The sequence below is a fragment of the Parathielavia appendiculata genome (genome assembly GCF_033297405.1).
Source record: "Parathielavia appendiculata strain CBS 731.68 unplaced genomic scaffold N657scaffold_7, whole genome shotgun sequence".
NCBI classification, from domain to species: domain Eukaryota; kingdom Fungi; phylum Ascomycota; class Sordariomycetes; order Sordariales; family Chaetomiaceae; genus Parathielavia; species Parathielavia appendiculata.
In genome coordinates this window covers 368,668-383,067 of record NW_026944226.1, presented here as the reverse complement: position 1 = coordinate 383,067, position 14,400 = coordinate 368,668, and the positions used below count along the sequence as shown (strand labels likewise).

The 14,400-nt window shown below is 56.2% G+C and overlaps 6 protein-coding genes and 1 non-coding gene across 7 annotated transcripts; 4 read left to right on the top strand and 3 right to left on the bottom strand.

Moving 5' to 3' along the window:
* Positions 1-428: 428 nt before the first annotated feature.
* On the top strand, positions 429-2,710 carry N657DRAFT_645834 (uncharacterized protein). Its single transcript, XM_062793018.1, has one exon. It carries the CDS (start codon positions 533-535, stop codon positions 2,477-2,479), a length of 1,947 nt encoding a protein of 648 aa, XP_062646880.1. The 5' UTR covers positions 429-532; the 3' UTR covers positions 2,480-2,710.
* N657DRAFT_448020 (uncharacterized protein) lies at positions 2,541-3,116 on the bottom strand. The gene has a single exon (XM_062787422.1). The coding sequence runs from the start codon at positions 2,997-2,999 to the stop codon at positions 2,601-2,603; it is 399 nt and encodes a 132-aa protein (XP_062646879.1). The 5' UTR covers positions 3,000-3,116; the 3' UTR covers positions 2,541-2,600.
* A 757-nt stretch (positions 3,117-3,873) lies between these two features.
* N657DRAFT_656424 (carbohydrate-binding module family 1 protein) lies at positions 3,874-5,002 on the top strand (the record flags this gene model as incomplete). Its single annotated transcript, XM_062794698.1, has 3 exons — positions 3,874-4,116; positions 4,181-4,864; positions 4,949-5,002. The coding sequence occupies 3 exons, from the start codon at positions 3,874-3,876 to the stop codon at positions 5,000-5,002; spliced, it is 981 nt and encodes a 326-aa protein (XP_062646878.1).
* Positions 5,003-5,569: 567 nt separating this feature from the next.
* N657DRAFT_t93 lies at positions 5,570-5,667 on the top strand. The gene has a single exon. It is a non-coding gene; the product is annotated as a tRNA-Pro (tRNA).
* A 112-nt stretch (positions 5,668-5,779) lies between these two features.
* N657DRAFT_645831 (uncharacterized protein) lies at positions 5,780-7,169 on the bottom strand. Its single transcript, XM_062793017.1, has one exon. It carries the CDS (start codon positions 6,899-6,901, stop codon positions 6,086-6,088), a length of 816 nt encoding a protein of 271 aa, XP_062646877.1. The 5' UTR covers positions 6,902-7,169; the 3' UTR covers positions 5,780-6,085.
* A 2,700-nt stretch (positions 7,170-9,869) lies between these two features.
* On the bottom strand, positions 9,870-11,845 carry N657DRAFT_645829 (mannose 6-phosphate receptor domain-containing protein). Its single transcript, XM_062793016.1, has 3 exons — positions 11,219-11,845; positions 10,587-11,157; positions 9,870-10,509 (listed from the first exon to the last, which is right to left on the bottom strand). The coding sequence occupies exons 1-3, from the start codon at positions 11,593-11,595 to the stop codon at positions 10,357-10,359; spliced, it is 1,101 nt and encodes a 366-aa protein (XP_062646876.1). The 5' UTR covers positions 11,596-11,845; the 3' UTR covers positions 9,870-10,356.
* Positions 11,846-12,154: 309 nt separating this feature from the next.
* On the top strand, positions 12,155-14,231 carry N657DRAFT_645828 (delta(14)-sterol reductase like protein). Its single transcript, XM_062793015.1, has 3 exons — positions 12,155-12,547; positions 12,605-12,909; positions 12,960-14,231. Exons 1-3 carry the CDS (start codon positions 12,486-12,488, stop codon positions 14,048-14,050), a joined length of 1,458 nt encoding a protein of 485 aa, XP_062646875.1. The 5' UTR covers positions 12,155-12,485; the 3' UTR covers positions 14,051-14,231.
* The last annotated feature ends 169 nt before the right edge of the window (positions 14,232-14,400 follow it).

The window sequence follows — 14,400 nt, the reverse complement described above, 5'->3', positions numbered from 1 at the left end:
AAGGAGACCGGGCAAATAACCATTTCAATTCAATTAGAATTGATGATAATTTTATTTGAACTGCCGGTCGATTTAGCTAAATTGGTCGTATGGGTGGTTGGATTGGTCAATTCTTAGTTGAATTGTTTGAAACCTTGGTTGTTGGCGGTAGTCTCATAATCTCGTTGCGAGTCCTTCTGAGTCCTCTTCACCTTCCCACTACAATCCCTACCAATCTCCCATAATTCCCGACCTCTGATTACCCATCTTATAATCTAGTAGGTCTACATTGCTGAGAGAATAGCGGGAAGTCAATGCTCGAGACTGAGCCTGTGAGTGCCTCAGGCTCATCTCTATGTTTCCTCAGGGGCTAGGGTTAGGGGCATCTACAGCCGCGCCACCACGCACGATTGGCCCCACATTCATCAACTTTCATCTCGACAAACAGGGGTTGATTCTCCAGCTTTGGCATTGGCCAAGTCCCCAACATGTCGTCTACTCTAACCTGGTTCTGTGCGATGGACACTGGGTTCTTACATAAATGCTGAGGGTGATGATGGAGGTCGCGCCTCCGATGCAGATCCGGCGCAAGCCGGTTGCCGCTCCATCGTCATCTGACTCGTCCCCACGCGCCGTTCCCTCCGACTCCCAGCAGAAGCCGGCGAGTGCGCAGGTCGGGGACAGGCTCCGGCCTGACCCACAGCCGCCATCAAGACCGGTCTCCCGCGGTGCGGAGCCGTTTTTGCAAGTTCCACATGGCCATCGCCTCCGATCACAGAGAAGCATGCCCGAGCTCTCGCGGGCGGCAGCAGGCTCACCGCCCGTGGCGCCGCTGGACGGCCCACCGGTAACCGCCGTCGCGACATTTGGGCCCGAGGCGAGTGCCGGCAAGAAAAACTTCATGCGGTCTGCTCTCAGTGAGGCACGCCACTTCGCCGGCGGACTGATCCCGCACCCGACCGAGTCGACCAAGCATTACACTATCCTGCGACACTCCCCTCCGCTGATCTTCTACCGGGGACCAAGCACTTCCGTCGCCATCACCATCTTTACCTCTCCTGATCGCGCCCTGCCCGCTGATCGCACCCTTTGGCTGCAGAAGCGCGGCTTCTCGGGCGACAGCGGCATGAAGATCAAGGCCCTCTTCAATGTCACCGACGACTGGCTGCATGTTACGCCGTCAACACAGGTTGATCCACACCAGCTATCCGCCGACACTGACCGCGCCTGGCAGAGAGACATTGCGAAAGCCGCAAGTAAGTTGCTGAAGGAAATGGGGCCAAAGAAAGCCCATGTCCCGCGGGAGACCCATGTCATCAAGATCCCCGAGGTTTCGGAAGACGGGTATTTCCGCCTGATCCTGTGCACTGGCAGGGGCACGCCGTACGGAACCAACGAAACGTCATCAAAGTGCAAGACCCTCTGTGCCAGCCCGATATTCCGCATTGCCAGCGCCTCGACAGACTCGAGCGTGTTTCGCGGTGCCTCCTTGAGCTCCCTGCCGCTCGAAATGGGCGTCTACGTAGCATCTGTGGTTGCTACGACCACGGCGGACAGGTATATCGCTCCAGTGCGGGACCCTGTCAAGGCTGTCATCGATAGAGTCCGCCCCGGCTTGATCACTGAAACGGTTGGCGGTCTTGTGACCGACGAGTTGAGCGAGCGGTCAGCCGAACGCGACGCAGAGCGGGACCAAGCCTTTTTCAGGACACACCAAGCCCACATCACACGGTCCCTCGAAGCAGACCCTAATGCCATTTACCCCATCGGACCGGACTCGGGCCCAGAACCGCCCTTCCCGCTGGAGTTTCAAGCCAAGGTTGTCCGGGGCACAGGCCGCAGCCAAGACGAACTCGGCACGCCCACCGCCAACCTCTCGGGCGTCCCAGACGAGATCCGGTACCGCCTCAGCGGCATCTACTTTGGTTGGGCCCGCGTCCAGCCCAAGGGCAAATACGAAGCCAACACCACCCCAGACTCATCCACCTTTCCCCTGCCACAATGGCACGAAACAATAATATCCATCTCCCCCGACCCCTCCTCTCCCCCGTCAGTAACCCTTAAACCCCTCGTAACAGCGCACCTCCTCAACCACCCCCCTTCCAACCCGCCGCTCCTCAACCAGACCCTCAACGTCTTGATCCTAGGCCTCCTGCGCCCCAACCCCCCTGCAACTCCAACCTCCTGCCGACCGCCTATTCCCCTCATCAACGAACGACTGGACACCGCGTCAAGAGACGCATGTCTCACGCTGGTCAGCCTGGCGCGCGAGAACTGGCGGCCCGATTCACCTGTCGTGACGACTGGGTTGTTGTTGGCGACGAGGCGGAGGGGGCCCAGCTCTTCTCTGAGAGAGCAGGCTGAAGTGGTCAAGGGGCGGGCCCTGGCGAGGGTGGTGGGCTCGGTGCCGTTGCATTGGGTGGGGGTTCGGAGAAGTGGGGATGCGGCGGAGGAGAGGGATCGGGTGTTGGGGGTTGGGGGGTATTGGGTTCCGAGGTGAGGTGGGTGAGCTTCTTCTTGTTGCAAGACGGAAGTGAATGTGTGTCTTTTCGAGAACTTGAGCGATGGATATGGGAGAGTAGGGTGAAGTTTCGGAGGAGTGATGGGGATCTGACTGGGGGTTAAGGGTTTTGGGTGCGATCATGTACTTGCTTGTTGTTGATACTTGTTGTAATGCTGTGGATAGGAAATGGTAGAAACTGAGCCCAGGTTTGATTCTTCGGCATTCTTGTAAGTCCGCCCCAAGATGATGAGCACAGGTACCGAAGCTTACTGGATGCAACGACAGTTGATAACCCGAAATCCAGATGTTTCGCTCTCGAGCTTCTAGTCAAGCAGCCGCTGCCTAACGGCGGCGGAACAGATGTGACTCGAAATCCGAACCCGACTGCCGGTGCAACGCCTCCATCGCCAGGGCATGGGGAGGCTTGCTTGCCTCTTGCTGGCAGCGGCCAGGAAGGCAGTGACCTCAGACACCTCACCGCCTCCCAAACAATATCACGGTTCTGCCATACCAGCATCGCTCGATAACTGTCAAAAGCCCGGGAGCAGCCGTTCTTCTGCACCTCGCTCGGCTTGGTTCCCACACTCGGCGCTACTCTGTTCTACGAATCTGCAGTGCCGGAACAGGCCATGGTTGATCCGGCTCGTCTTCCCGAGAAGAAACGTCAACGGCGAGATCGGACTCGAGAATCTGAAACCAACAACAGTCCTTCCACGGCCCCGGTTTGAGAACCAGCGGAAACCCGGTAAGCTACCCGTTCCCTGTCGCCTTGACAGCCTGGCGGTTTCCTAACTGAGCCTCCCGATACCGCCGATTGCCTTGGCGTGGTCTCTTGCAGAGCCAACCCTGGAAGCTCCCACCAAGTGACACGGAGCCAAAATTGGGACGGGGCGTCATCCGCCGATGGCCCGGTTTCTGGGACCGTTGCGCACCGTAGCGCACGGCAGTGCTATTCCGCATTACCGCACTAGATTATCCAGCATATTAACCGAACCGGCGCCCGCCAATCGCCCAGACTGCACCACCCTGTTTTGGAAGGCCTGACGCACCCCGGATCCTCCCTTGGGTGGTATTTATGTGGGGTGTCACGCCCCTTTCTGTCCACGGGGCTATCACCAGTTGCGCCGAGCGGCTTCAACCTGTGGGACTCAATCGAAGAGCTTGGAAATTGGAGGACTGGCTCAGGGTGCCGCAGGTAGTGGATGCTTCCAAAGGAGGATGGGATGCTCAGCGCCGTGCGCCGTCCTGGGGTTGCTGCCCGGGTGGGAAACCTGGAACCACGACAACGGGCCATATATAAAACACTCGATGGCCTCCTACGGCACACTGCTTACTTCCAAGCCAATCCATCCTCGACAACCTAGATCTTGCTTGCTTCCTCGCTTGCAGCCATGAAGTCGTTCACCATTGCCGCCCTGGCAGCCCTTTCGGGCCATGCCGCTGCCCACGCCACATTCCAACAACTCTGGGTTGACGGCGTGGACTACGGCTCGCAATGCGCTCGTCTTCCTGGGTCCAACTCCCCGGTCACCGATGTGTCTTCGACCGCCATCCGATGCAATGCCGGCTCCCGTGCCGCGAGAGCCAAATGCCCCGTCAGGGCCGGCGGTACCGTCACGGTCGAGATGCACCAGGTGCGCAGTCTTATCTCGTAGACTCTTTTCACATCCAATACCCATGAACTAACCCGCGGCCCAGCAAAACGGCGACCGCTCCTGCGCCAATGAAGCCATCGGCGGCGCCCACCACGGCCCGGTAATCGTCTACATGTCCAAGGTCTCGGACGCGTCCACGGCCGACGGCTCATCGGGCTGGTTCAAGGTCTTCCAGGACGGCTGGGCCAAGAACCCGTCGGGCCGGGTGGGCGACGATGACTTCTGGGGCACCAAGGACCTGAACAAGTGCTGCGGCAAGATGGACGTCAAGATCCCCGCCGACCTCGCCCCCGGCGACTACCTGCTCCGCGCCGAGGCCATCGCCCTGCACACGGCTGGCGGCTCGGGCGGCGCCCAGTTCTACATGACGTGCTACCAGCTGACCGTGACGGGCTCCGGCAGCGCCAGCCCGCCGACCGTCTCCTTCCCGGGCGCCTACCGCGCTTCGGACCCGGGCATCCTCGTCAACATCCACGGCGCCCTGTCCGGGTATACCGTCCCCGGTCCCAGCGTCTACGCCGGCGGTTCGACCAAGACGGCCGGCAGCGCCTGTACGGGCTGCGAGTCGACCTGCGCCGTAGGCTCGGGCCCAACCGCCACCCTGACACAGGCGCCCCCGACCTCGACCGCCACCTCCACCCCCGGCGGCGGCAACCCTGGCGGCTGCACCGCTGCCAAGTACCAGCAGTGCGGCGGCACGGGGTACACCGGGTGCACAAACTGCGCTGTAAGTTTGGCTTCTCCTCTCGTGCCTGAACAAGGGTTCTTTGTATGGTGGGGAATTAGGGATGCTAACATGGAATTGTGTTAGTCCGGCTCTACCTGCAGCGCTGTCTCTCCTCCGCACTACTCGCAGTGTCTCTAAGCGCCGGCAAGCACGGTGTATGATGGCGGACGGGATAATAGGGGTCGCTGCGTGCGGTGTCTCTCGAGGGCCGTGCTGGGGAGAAGAATTCTTGTATATAGTTGATCTTTGCCAAGTGCCAACTGTGAATACATCGTCCGTTGAACCGGACTGCATGCCTGCAACCTGGTGATTTTGTTGTGATGTTCAAGTTTCTGAGGCCGGCAGGCTGACCCTTCTGATTGAAGCTAGGTGAAAAGAGCACAGCCGCATCTTATTAGGCACAAACACCTGAACTCCGAGATGACCAAGATGTTACGTCCTGTAAAGCTGACGATATCACTGTGGATGAGTTCAAGTATGATTCCGAGCCAACGCATTCAACAGACATAGAGTCTAAAGAATTGTCAGTGATAAGGAAGATGTAGACTAATTCAATTATGATAAAGGTCTTCAACACTTCACAGGAGACACTCGCTTGTTGAGGCGTTGAAATCTCAATCATGAAGAGTGAGGTGGCTCGCAAGCAGGGTCTTGTTTATTTGCTTGAGTACTTATAAAGTTGTTCAGCATAAAATTACTACAATTGGCTCAATGGTCTAGTGGTATGATTCGCGCTTCGGGTTCCACCCTGACTTGAAAATAAGTCATGTGCGAGGTCTCGGGTTCGATCCCCGATTGAGCCCTCTTTGTTTTTGCTTTAGACCTCCCTGTCTTGCAGAGCCCAACTTGGGATTACAAACTTTTTGTGGTTTTGCGCGTCCTTTGCAAACGAAACTGAAACAGTAATGATCGGGCGAGAAGCCTTAGTCAAACCTTAAGCTGATGTCATGACAGGAAGCAATGGAACACCGTTAAACACCAATCATCCGTCCACCAGAATCATATATCAAGTCCTGTCCATGAGAACTCCTTACCTTAACCAGGGGCTCAGCCCCTCTACCATATCACGATAAAGCCGTCCAAAGAAACAGCCTTCCCTATCCCTGTCTGTCTCTCACCCTTCCCTATTCCCAAATCGTGAGAAAATTCCATCCTCATTTCCAGCCCCAATTCCGTAAACAAAACTTCATAATAACCGCCAAGGTATCTACAACTTCAAAGTCACTTCCGCGGCTCAATCCCCAAAATCTCATCAAACGTCGTTGCCCTTTTACGCGCCGGAACCCTGCCATCATCCTTTGCCCCATCTGCACCTCCATTATTAGGCCACCGGCCCGCCGTCACCGTTCCCTCAGCACCAGTTGAGGTCGGGCTACGCGCCAGCCTCGCATTTGTGCCATGTCTCTCTCCGATCTCACCGGCCTCGCCGTTGAGGGTCGCGCGGCGGGACACCTTCCCCGTGCTGCTGGACGAAGATGAGGACAGGAATCGGGCTAGGCGGGAGAGCGTTCCTGTGCGATTGAGCTTGGGGACCTTTCGGTTTTTGTTTGGGTAGGTGCCGTCGGAAATCAGACTGTCTCGGAGGGTGGTGCAATTGAGGGACTCAGAGTCGGCGTCGGTTGGGGGAAGGTCGGCCAGGGTCTTGGCGGGCACGAGGTGGTGGTGGGGCAGTGGGCTGGTGTTGTGGAGTTTGGCTCTGTCCGGAGAAGCAAGGGTGGTACGGATATCTTCCTTTTCGTCATCGTCGTCGAGTAGTGTATCGCCGCCGCCGTCAAGATCGGAATCGTCATCGTGGTCATGAAGGATGTAGGGCTGCTCGTCGCCCTCGACGTCGTCGGGGATGTGCACGCTCGGCAGCGGCGGGGTTGCCGATTTCACGCGATGCAATCGGCCGTATCGGCAGCCGGGCGCTCCCTCCCAGTAACTGCCGTCGCTGTCGCGGTATGTGTAGACTTGGGTGTCGGCGTCATAACCTACCCTGGTCATGCCTTCGGGGAGGCGACCCTCGTCACCGTCGAGATCCGACCACTTGCCCATGATGAATGAGAATTCGGGGAAGAGGTTTAGTGGATGTGGCTATAACAGGCGAGGTCCTGACACAACGGTTAATCACACGTTGGGTTGCTGGCGAGATGCACGGTATCGGGGCTGATGAAGGAAGTTGAGCAATCACCGAACGGCGTGCCGTGTATACCCGGCGTTTTGAAGGGTAACTGGGTGGCTAAGTATGTACCTTACTGAAAATCAAGCGGTCTCTTCTCGGTCTATGCACAAACAGTCTTTAGGTGGGACAGAAGGGCTGGGCGTTCCTTGAACCGACTGAGTGCTGTGCCACATGGTTAACAAGAGATTGACGCTGGAAATGTCACCAAAGAACGCTGGCCCAGAGAGTATTTGTTCTGTTGAGGGCTCTTGCCAGTCACGGTAGTCGGCTGTCGCATCCATGATGTTCAAGTCTTCAATCCTGAAACATTCCAAGTTCAATTCTGAGTCCACACTCCGAATTCTAACACGGCTCTCAACAGGCGTAAGGATGTTTAAGGTAACTTTCGAGCATATAGGTCTGAATTTCAAAACTGTTGACGAAATGGATTCGGACCGTGACTGAGGAGACTGCCTATACCGTATCTCAGAAAGTCCGCATTGCTTGCCAACGGGAAAGGCACCACACGGATTAACGAGCTTAGGGGACAATAACTGGCCAGATAACGACGATGTAGTATCTTGTTCCTTCAGTGCATTGAGACGGATTTTTTTTCTTTTTTTCACTCATTAAGCCATATTGAATCATCTTGCTTACTTGCGGTGAGTTTCTTGGTGGCATGTTTGCTGCTTCGGGGATAAAGGCACCCATTGAACATCGGTTACTGTGTAGTCTGCTAACAATATACAGGCGGGATTTGGCACAGAACGCTGATGATGTGCATTGAGTGAATTCATCCATAACCGTTGAAAAGCAGTCTCCACCCTAGAGAACAACAACAGACCAGACTTTATAAGGTACATCAGTGCCCAGGACGCCAGCACAAACATATCCTCACCCAGACATGGCCATATCCTCATCGACAAGGAGTGAACAGTCCGATATCCATCACAATATCCATTCCACCTGGGCTTTTCATCACTGATTACGCGGCATAAAGTTTTTAAGAAGATTCAGTTCGTCAACCTTCCTTGACGCATCTGCTATCGCCTGAACAACGGCCGCCCCATTTCCAGAAGACGATTTGTTGACAACGTCAGCCCGACTGGGCCAGTAACCAGTGGCGGAGGTGGGGTTCGGGATCTCACGACGACGAACACCATCTGAGTCTCCTTCACCAGGTTCGCGGCTCGGCCTCGGGGGGCTCAGCATGTCGAGGTGCGCGGCCGTGAATGATCGACGGATCCAGACCGTTGTCCTGCCTCTTTTCAACTCGAACAACCCAGACCAAGATGTCTTGGGCTTTGTACCATTCTTCGGCGTCGGCCACCTCCTTGAAGGTGATGCCGAAGTGCTTGGCCGAATCGAGGCGGATGCAGTACAGACTGGTCCCCAGTAGTATGGTATTCGGAAGGCCCAGCGCCCGCCGATACCTGTTGCCAGCGTTCCCAACGTACCCCAGCCATAGGCGCGGTCCCACTTGCTCGTGGTCCATGCTGATGGAGAGTCTGAGGATGACTGTCGAATTCATTCTATTTCAAGTAAAGAGTGTACTATTTCCTCGGCCGTCCTGTAATTGGAGAAAGATGTACGGTGTGAAACCTTGAAACTTTGATGCTGAAGAGTAGAGATGCTGAGTTTGACCAGTGGGACGAGAAGCTCGTTCCTCCTTACCTTAAGTACCTTAATCATGCATGTGTCCACCTCAAAGGTGCCAATGAGCCAGAGCCTTGTCCATCTCTGCCGAGTCTGCCGTGACACACAGCTCTGCTAGAATGTGCCTGCAGGAGCGCCCCGGGCGAGGACGCGAGGTTCTGCATTGAACGGCGGCGCAGGCTTCATTGATTGGGCAAGACCAATGAAGGTTAGCGCTGCCCATGATACTTGGTGTTCTTACCATTGGTCTGTCATGGTGGCTTAGCTTGGCCTGCCCAATAGTGTATGCAGCTCTCGTCAGTGAAATACATACGTATCAAGCGGCGTCTGGCTTATACTACCACCTGGCCGCTAAGTTGGAACAGACTCAGCCGCATCCGCATGGATGTGACATCACTGAAATCAAAGTGCCTTTAATCATGGTGTCCCGCATCGTACTTCGAAGCTGACGCCTCCGAGCCGGATGCGACCACGGTCACTCAGTCAACGAGACCTCAGACGGTGATCGGACTCAACACCGGAATTCTACCGGCTCCCATCACTATCAACGAAGTCCTACAACATGTCCAGTCGATTACCAGATGAAGAAGTCGGCGTCGTCCCGGCATCATCGGAGCAGGACACTGGGCCATCCAGCCGCCCATCCACCCGCACTGGCAGGAGCTCTCCTCCACCACCACATGACAACAACAATCTCCCTCATCCGTATTCCGTAGAAGCAGACGAAACCGCGCGTTCGTTCACAGGGAGGGTGTGGGACCACAATAACTCGGAACTTGACATTGAAAGCCCCGAGAATTGGATTTGGAAGAATTACGGGCAGTATCTCGTTACGAAAGTGAAGCCATGGCCGTTCAAATCCTCGAACCAAGGAGAAGAGAGCTTCGAAGTCAACCTCGCTGAGATACAACGCATGTACTTGGTACAGCTGCGGATAAGAATGGCTCGCCACATCGCACGGTGGGAACTGAGTGCCGGCAAGGAGCTGCGCACCAGCTGGAAACGACAGCGCAAGAAGATGGGGAATGACAATGATGATGATGATGGGATGGAGCCCGATGATTGTTGGAGACTGATCTGCGCAGATACGGTACGGCGCCTTATTTTCTTCTAGCTCATCAGACACATAAGAAGGGGCTAGACTTAACAAATATGGATAGTCCAGGGCTTGCAAGACTACGACTACATGGATAAGTGCAGCCAGACGTCGAGCAGTGACCCATTCCGCATGACCGGCGAATGGGCGCTAGATCAGTTGATTCTCGATATGGCATTCGGAGATGCGAGGAGTCGCCGTTTCGGCAGCATGCCGGTCAGAGATGTGCGGCAGTGGGACGCCCACATGGCCCCATTATTCCATCCCGAACTGACAACCGATACAAACGCCTCTTCAGTCGGCTCATGGTCTCGGCCATCGGGGCCGGCTTTCTCATCGGCCCCATGTGGCTAATGATGCTACGGGGTGAGCTGTACGTCGCCTTGATATCGACCACTGTGTTCGTCGCTGTCTTCGGGGCGCTTGCGGCTTTCTTCTTGGACAATCACGCACATGTCTCTCAAGCACGGCGGCTTATGCGGCGGTTTTGGTGGTCTTTGTCGGATTGACTAGCGAAGCAACCACTACGCAAGGCTAATCCAAATGTTCATGAATAGCTGCAACCCAGAAAATACAGCTCACCAGGCTGTCAAGACATCAGTCATCCCATTCCTCATCAAGCTGGTCAATCAGCCTGTTCTCGTCGTCCCTGCTCTCGCGCCTCCCGTTTGGGGACCCCGACAGCGTGTGATATCCTCTCCGTCTGGGAATGATCCTGGCACAAGAAGACGTCAAGATGACAAACAAGTCCTAGACAGGGAGAACAAGGTCAGCAAAAAAAAAAAGGCAATCAAAAGGGCTCCGTGGGTAAGGTATTGGAAACTCACCTTGACAAAACTCCAAATGCCCGACCACAGGCTATAGTTCGGCAGCTGTCTCCACCCACGAGCGTGCGCAACAGTCCGCTGGTAAAACACACCGCCCACGACGTAGACCAGGACAGTAATGAAGAAGATGATGGCAAAGACGCTCCCCGGCCCGACGCTGCCAGGCTTGTGCGGCTCAGCGCCGGCGCAGGCGTGCTGCGAGCGGACCTCGAAGAAGTAGGCGCACTCGTCCGGGTCGGTGCCGACAAAGGAGAAAGCCGTCGGCGTGTCCGGGTCGTGGTCGCAGAGGAACGAGATGGTGGCCGACTTGCGGCGGACCGGCTCGTCCTTTTGCCTGTCCTTGTCCTTCTTTCCGCCCTTGTCGTCCTCGTCGTCCTTGGACGTGCGTCTAGGCGCGTAGTAGTCACCTTCGTCCTCCCCATCGTCGTCGAAATCGTTGTACTTGTACCTCGCCCCTTCGTGGACGCCGGCGCGCTTGTCCCTGCTCTTGTCGGAGGCGCCGCATGGTGACCCGCCCGTGTATTGCAGAACAAGCTTGCGCCCCCGCGGGACAAGCGTCCCTGATTGCAGCCTGCGGCGTATGTCAGCATTCCAACCTGCTCGCGAGGGCATAGTATGAGTGGTGGCAATACCCTAGAGAATGGACCTTCCCCTTAGTCTCGTAGTATGCGCTGATGTTCTTCCACAGCGCCTTGTCCACCCCGACGACATCATCCACCCTCTTGACGACGGGATTGCAGATGTTGAGCGTAAAGTTCGAGCCGTAGTCCCAGCCCTTAGCAACATAGTCTTCTGTTGGCACGCCTTTCGGCGGCTTTTCGTCCTTTTGCACAACGACGGCGGCGTCTGGGCGCAAATCGAAGAATGCGCCGTTGGTGGATGTTGCGACGCAGGGTGTGATGGCAGGCGTAGAGCTGATTGTTGTCTTGGTGGCGTCATCGGCGACAGCTATGCTCGCGAGCGAAAGGATGGCGAGGAGCACAACCCGCGACGGACTTTGCAGATGCATACTGGTCTGGCGCTGGACAGCGTCGACAAATTGAGGGTGGATGTGGATGGCTTGGAACAAGGGATGGCCGAAACGCGCGGCGTCGCGCCAAGCGATGCGTCGAGCGGCGTGGTGGCTCTCATGCAACGGAGAGCGAGTACTATCGAATGGGTTACTGACGGGAATATACAGCTTGCTGTGCAACTTCGATGCGCGAGTGTCGAAGTCGTAGTATCTTGAATTTCAAAGATCTCGGATGATGTGGCTTCAGTCAGCGGTTCGAATGTCCTGCGCGGTCCTTGGCCAGCAGCGCAAGATGTGGGTTACTGGACTGTGATTGGCGGACCCGCATGCCAGCGGACCGTTGCCGTTTGCGCCAAAGATGCCGTGCATTTTTTGACTTCGAACAATCCAGGTCAACAAAACATCATCGTCCAATTGGCATCGTGGGGCCGTCAACGACTATCTGGCGTAATGAGCTGGACATTGAGAATACGTAAGGACAGTGAAACTTTCGTGAGAATGGCCAGGTCACGAACTTAGTAACGTACTAAGTAGTTATTTAACTACATGTTTTTAGATCGATGAGACTGCCAGTGGAGCGCACATGCCGGGTTGCCAAGACGCGCATGGCGGACCCATAAATGCTTCTAGCATCCTGCCAGTTGACATCAGGTCATCCGGGATCGTGGCAATCCGGCCAAACCCAAGCCAAACAAACCACTTGTCGGCGTCGAGCAAATCAGCCGATTGGAACGCGCGCTCTCCGGAGTGAGCTGCAGTGTGGGGAACAGTTCGCCCTTGCTGACTTTGCAGTCCGTCGATCAGCGGTCCCATCGAGGGCTAGGGATAAGAAGGCGCGCACTGCCAAACGAAGGTCCTGCAAGCTCTTGCTCCTGGTTGCAGTAACCATGGCGTCCAAACCCAAGCCGCAAGCTGTGTCCAGGACACATGGATACGAGTTTTTTGGCCCGTGAGTGTCTAACTCCTGCCTTTGTCTTCTATAGATTTCCTAGCTAACGTTCGTCAGACCCGGTGCTGCAGCCATCAGCTTCGGTCTCCCGTTGCTCATCTACGCCTTCACCTTCGCCTGCAACGACATTTCAGGCTGCCCCGCCCCATCAGTCCTCCACCCGAAGTCGCTCGATCTCGGTGTTCTCAAGCATGAGGTGGGATGGCCCGAGAATGGGATTCAGGGTTTCGTCAGCTGGAAAGCGACCGGCTACACATTGGCGTACTACTTGCTCAGCGCGATCCTCTACAGGATCCTGCCGGGAACTGAAGTTGAAGGAACCAAGTTGGCGAACGGTGGACGATTGAAATACAAGTTTAATGGTTAGCGAGACACCTCAGCGCGTCAAGGGAGTTGGCGCTAACCCGGACAGCCTTCTCCTCGACCATGTCTACCTTGGCCATTTGCGCCGCCGGTACCATTGCCCAGGGCGCCGACTTCCCTCTTTGGACCTTCATCACCGACAACTACCTGCAGATTCTGTCTGCCAACATCATCATCGCCTACGCCCTCGCGACCTACGTCTACATTGGCAGCTTCAGCGTTAAGCCGGGCAACCCGCAGTTCCGCGAGCTCGCCGCCGGCGGCGTCTCGGGCAATATGCTGTACGACTGGTTCATCGGCCGCGAGCTCAACCCGCGCGTCACCCTACCTTTTATTGGCGAGATCGACATCAAGGAGTGGATGGAAATTCGCCCGGGCCTGACGGGCTGGATCCTGCTCAATTGCGCCTTCGTGGCCAAGCAGTACCGCACCTTTGGCTTCGTCACCGACAGCATCATCTTCATCACGGTTGTCCAGGCGCTCTACGTTTTCGACGGCCAGTTCATGGAGCCCGCCATCCTAACCACCATCGACATCACCACCGACGGCTTCGGCCTGATGCTCTCGTTTGGCGACCTTGTCTGGGTGCCCTTCATCTACAGCCAGCAGACGCGCTACCTGTCGGTGCACCCGCAGTCGCTCGGGCCGCTCGGCCTCACCGTCGTCGGCGCCCTGCTCGCCGCGGGCTTCGCCATCTTCCGCCTGTCCAACAGCCAGAAGAACGCCTTCCGCACCAACCCCAACGACCCCAGCGTGCTCCACCTCAAGTACCTCGAGACCAAGGCTGGCACGCGCCTGCTCATCTCGGGATGGTGGGGCGTCGCGCGCCACATCAACTACCTCGGCGACTGGCTGCAGGCCTGGCCATATTGCCTGCCCACGGGGCTGGCAGGTTACACGATCCTGTCCGCCGGCACGCTGGCCCCGGACGCCATCAAGATGCTAGACGGCAGGGAGGTTGTGCCGGGCGAGGCGAGGGGTTGGGGCGTCATCTTTACCTACTTTTACTTGGTTTACTTTGCCGTCCTGCTCATCCATCGCGACAGGAGGGACGACGAGAAGTGCTCGAGGAAGTATGGCGAGGATTGGGAGAAGTACAAGAGGATTGTCAGGTGGCGGATTGTTCCGTATGTCTATTAATTGAGGAATGCATCGTAGGCAATTGCGTGTTTGATGATGGAGAGAAGATGGAGGAAAATGGGTTGGAGGAAACAGACACAATTGTGGGAAGGAGGATAGGACGTTTGATGTATCCGTATTATAGCTAGCCCTCTTCATTGAGTCAGCGACAGTTATGTGAATCTTATAATGGAAATGCCATCACTGTCATACCTAAGTTGCGCGTGCCCTTCACCGCTTACCCTTGGTCGTAGCATACCTTGTTCGGGGAGGCAAAATATCCAAATCAAGAAGGCGGTGGTTTTCAGTTGGGGTGGTTCTCAAGGTCTGGACACAGCGCAGCACGTGACCAGTTCAGAGTTGTGGGGCCA

What these genes read in the sequence shown, in the direction of transcription:
- N657DRAFT_645831 (XM_062793017.1), bottom strand. Translation starts at nt 6,901, where the DNA reads ATGGGCAAGTGGTCGGATCTCGACGGTGACGAGGGTCGCCTCCCCGAA.
- N657DRAFT_645829 (XM_062793016.1), bottom strand. Translation starts at nt 11,595, where the DNA reads ATGCATCTGCAAAGTCCGTCGCGGGTTGTGCTCCTCGCCATCCTTTCG. An exon ending in GGGAAGGTCCATTCTCTAGG is followed by an intron (nt 11,158 to 11,218) that starts GTATTGCCACCA and finishes CATACGCCGCAG; the next exon opens with GCTGCAATCAGGGACGCTTG. An exon ending in GCATTTGGAGTTTTGTCAAG is followed by an intron (nt 10,510 to 10,586) that starts GTGAGTTTCCAA and finishes CTCCCTGTCTAG; the next exon opens with GACTTGTTTGTCATCTTGAC.
- N657DRAFT_448020 (XM_062787422.1), bottom strand. Translation starts at nt 2,999, where the DNA reads ATGCTGGTATGGCAGAACCGTGATATTGTTTGGGAGGCGGTGAGGTGT.
- N657DRAFT_645834 (XM_062793018.1), top strand. Translation starts at nt 533, where the DNA reads ATGATGGAGGTCGCGCCTCCGATGCAGATCCGGCGCAAGCCGGTTGCC.
- N657DRAFT_645828 (XM_062793015.1), top strand. Translation starts at nt 12,486, where the DNA reads ATGGCGTCCAAACCCAAGCCGCAAGCTGTGTCCAGGACACATGGATAC. An exon ending in GGATACGAGTTTTTTGGCCC is followed by an intron (nt 12,548 to 12,604) that starts GTGAGTGTCTAA and finishes AACGTTCGTCAG; the next exon opens with ACCCGGTGCTGCAGCCATCA. An exon ending in ATTGAAATACAAGTTTAATG is followed by an intron (nt 12,910 to 12,959) that starts GTTAGCGAGACA and finishes TAACCCGGACAG; the next exon opens with CCTTCTCCTCGACCATGTCT.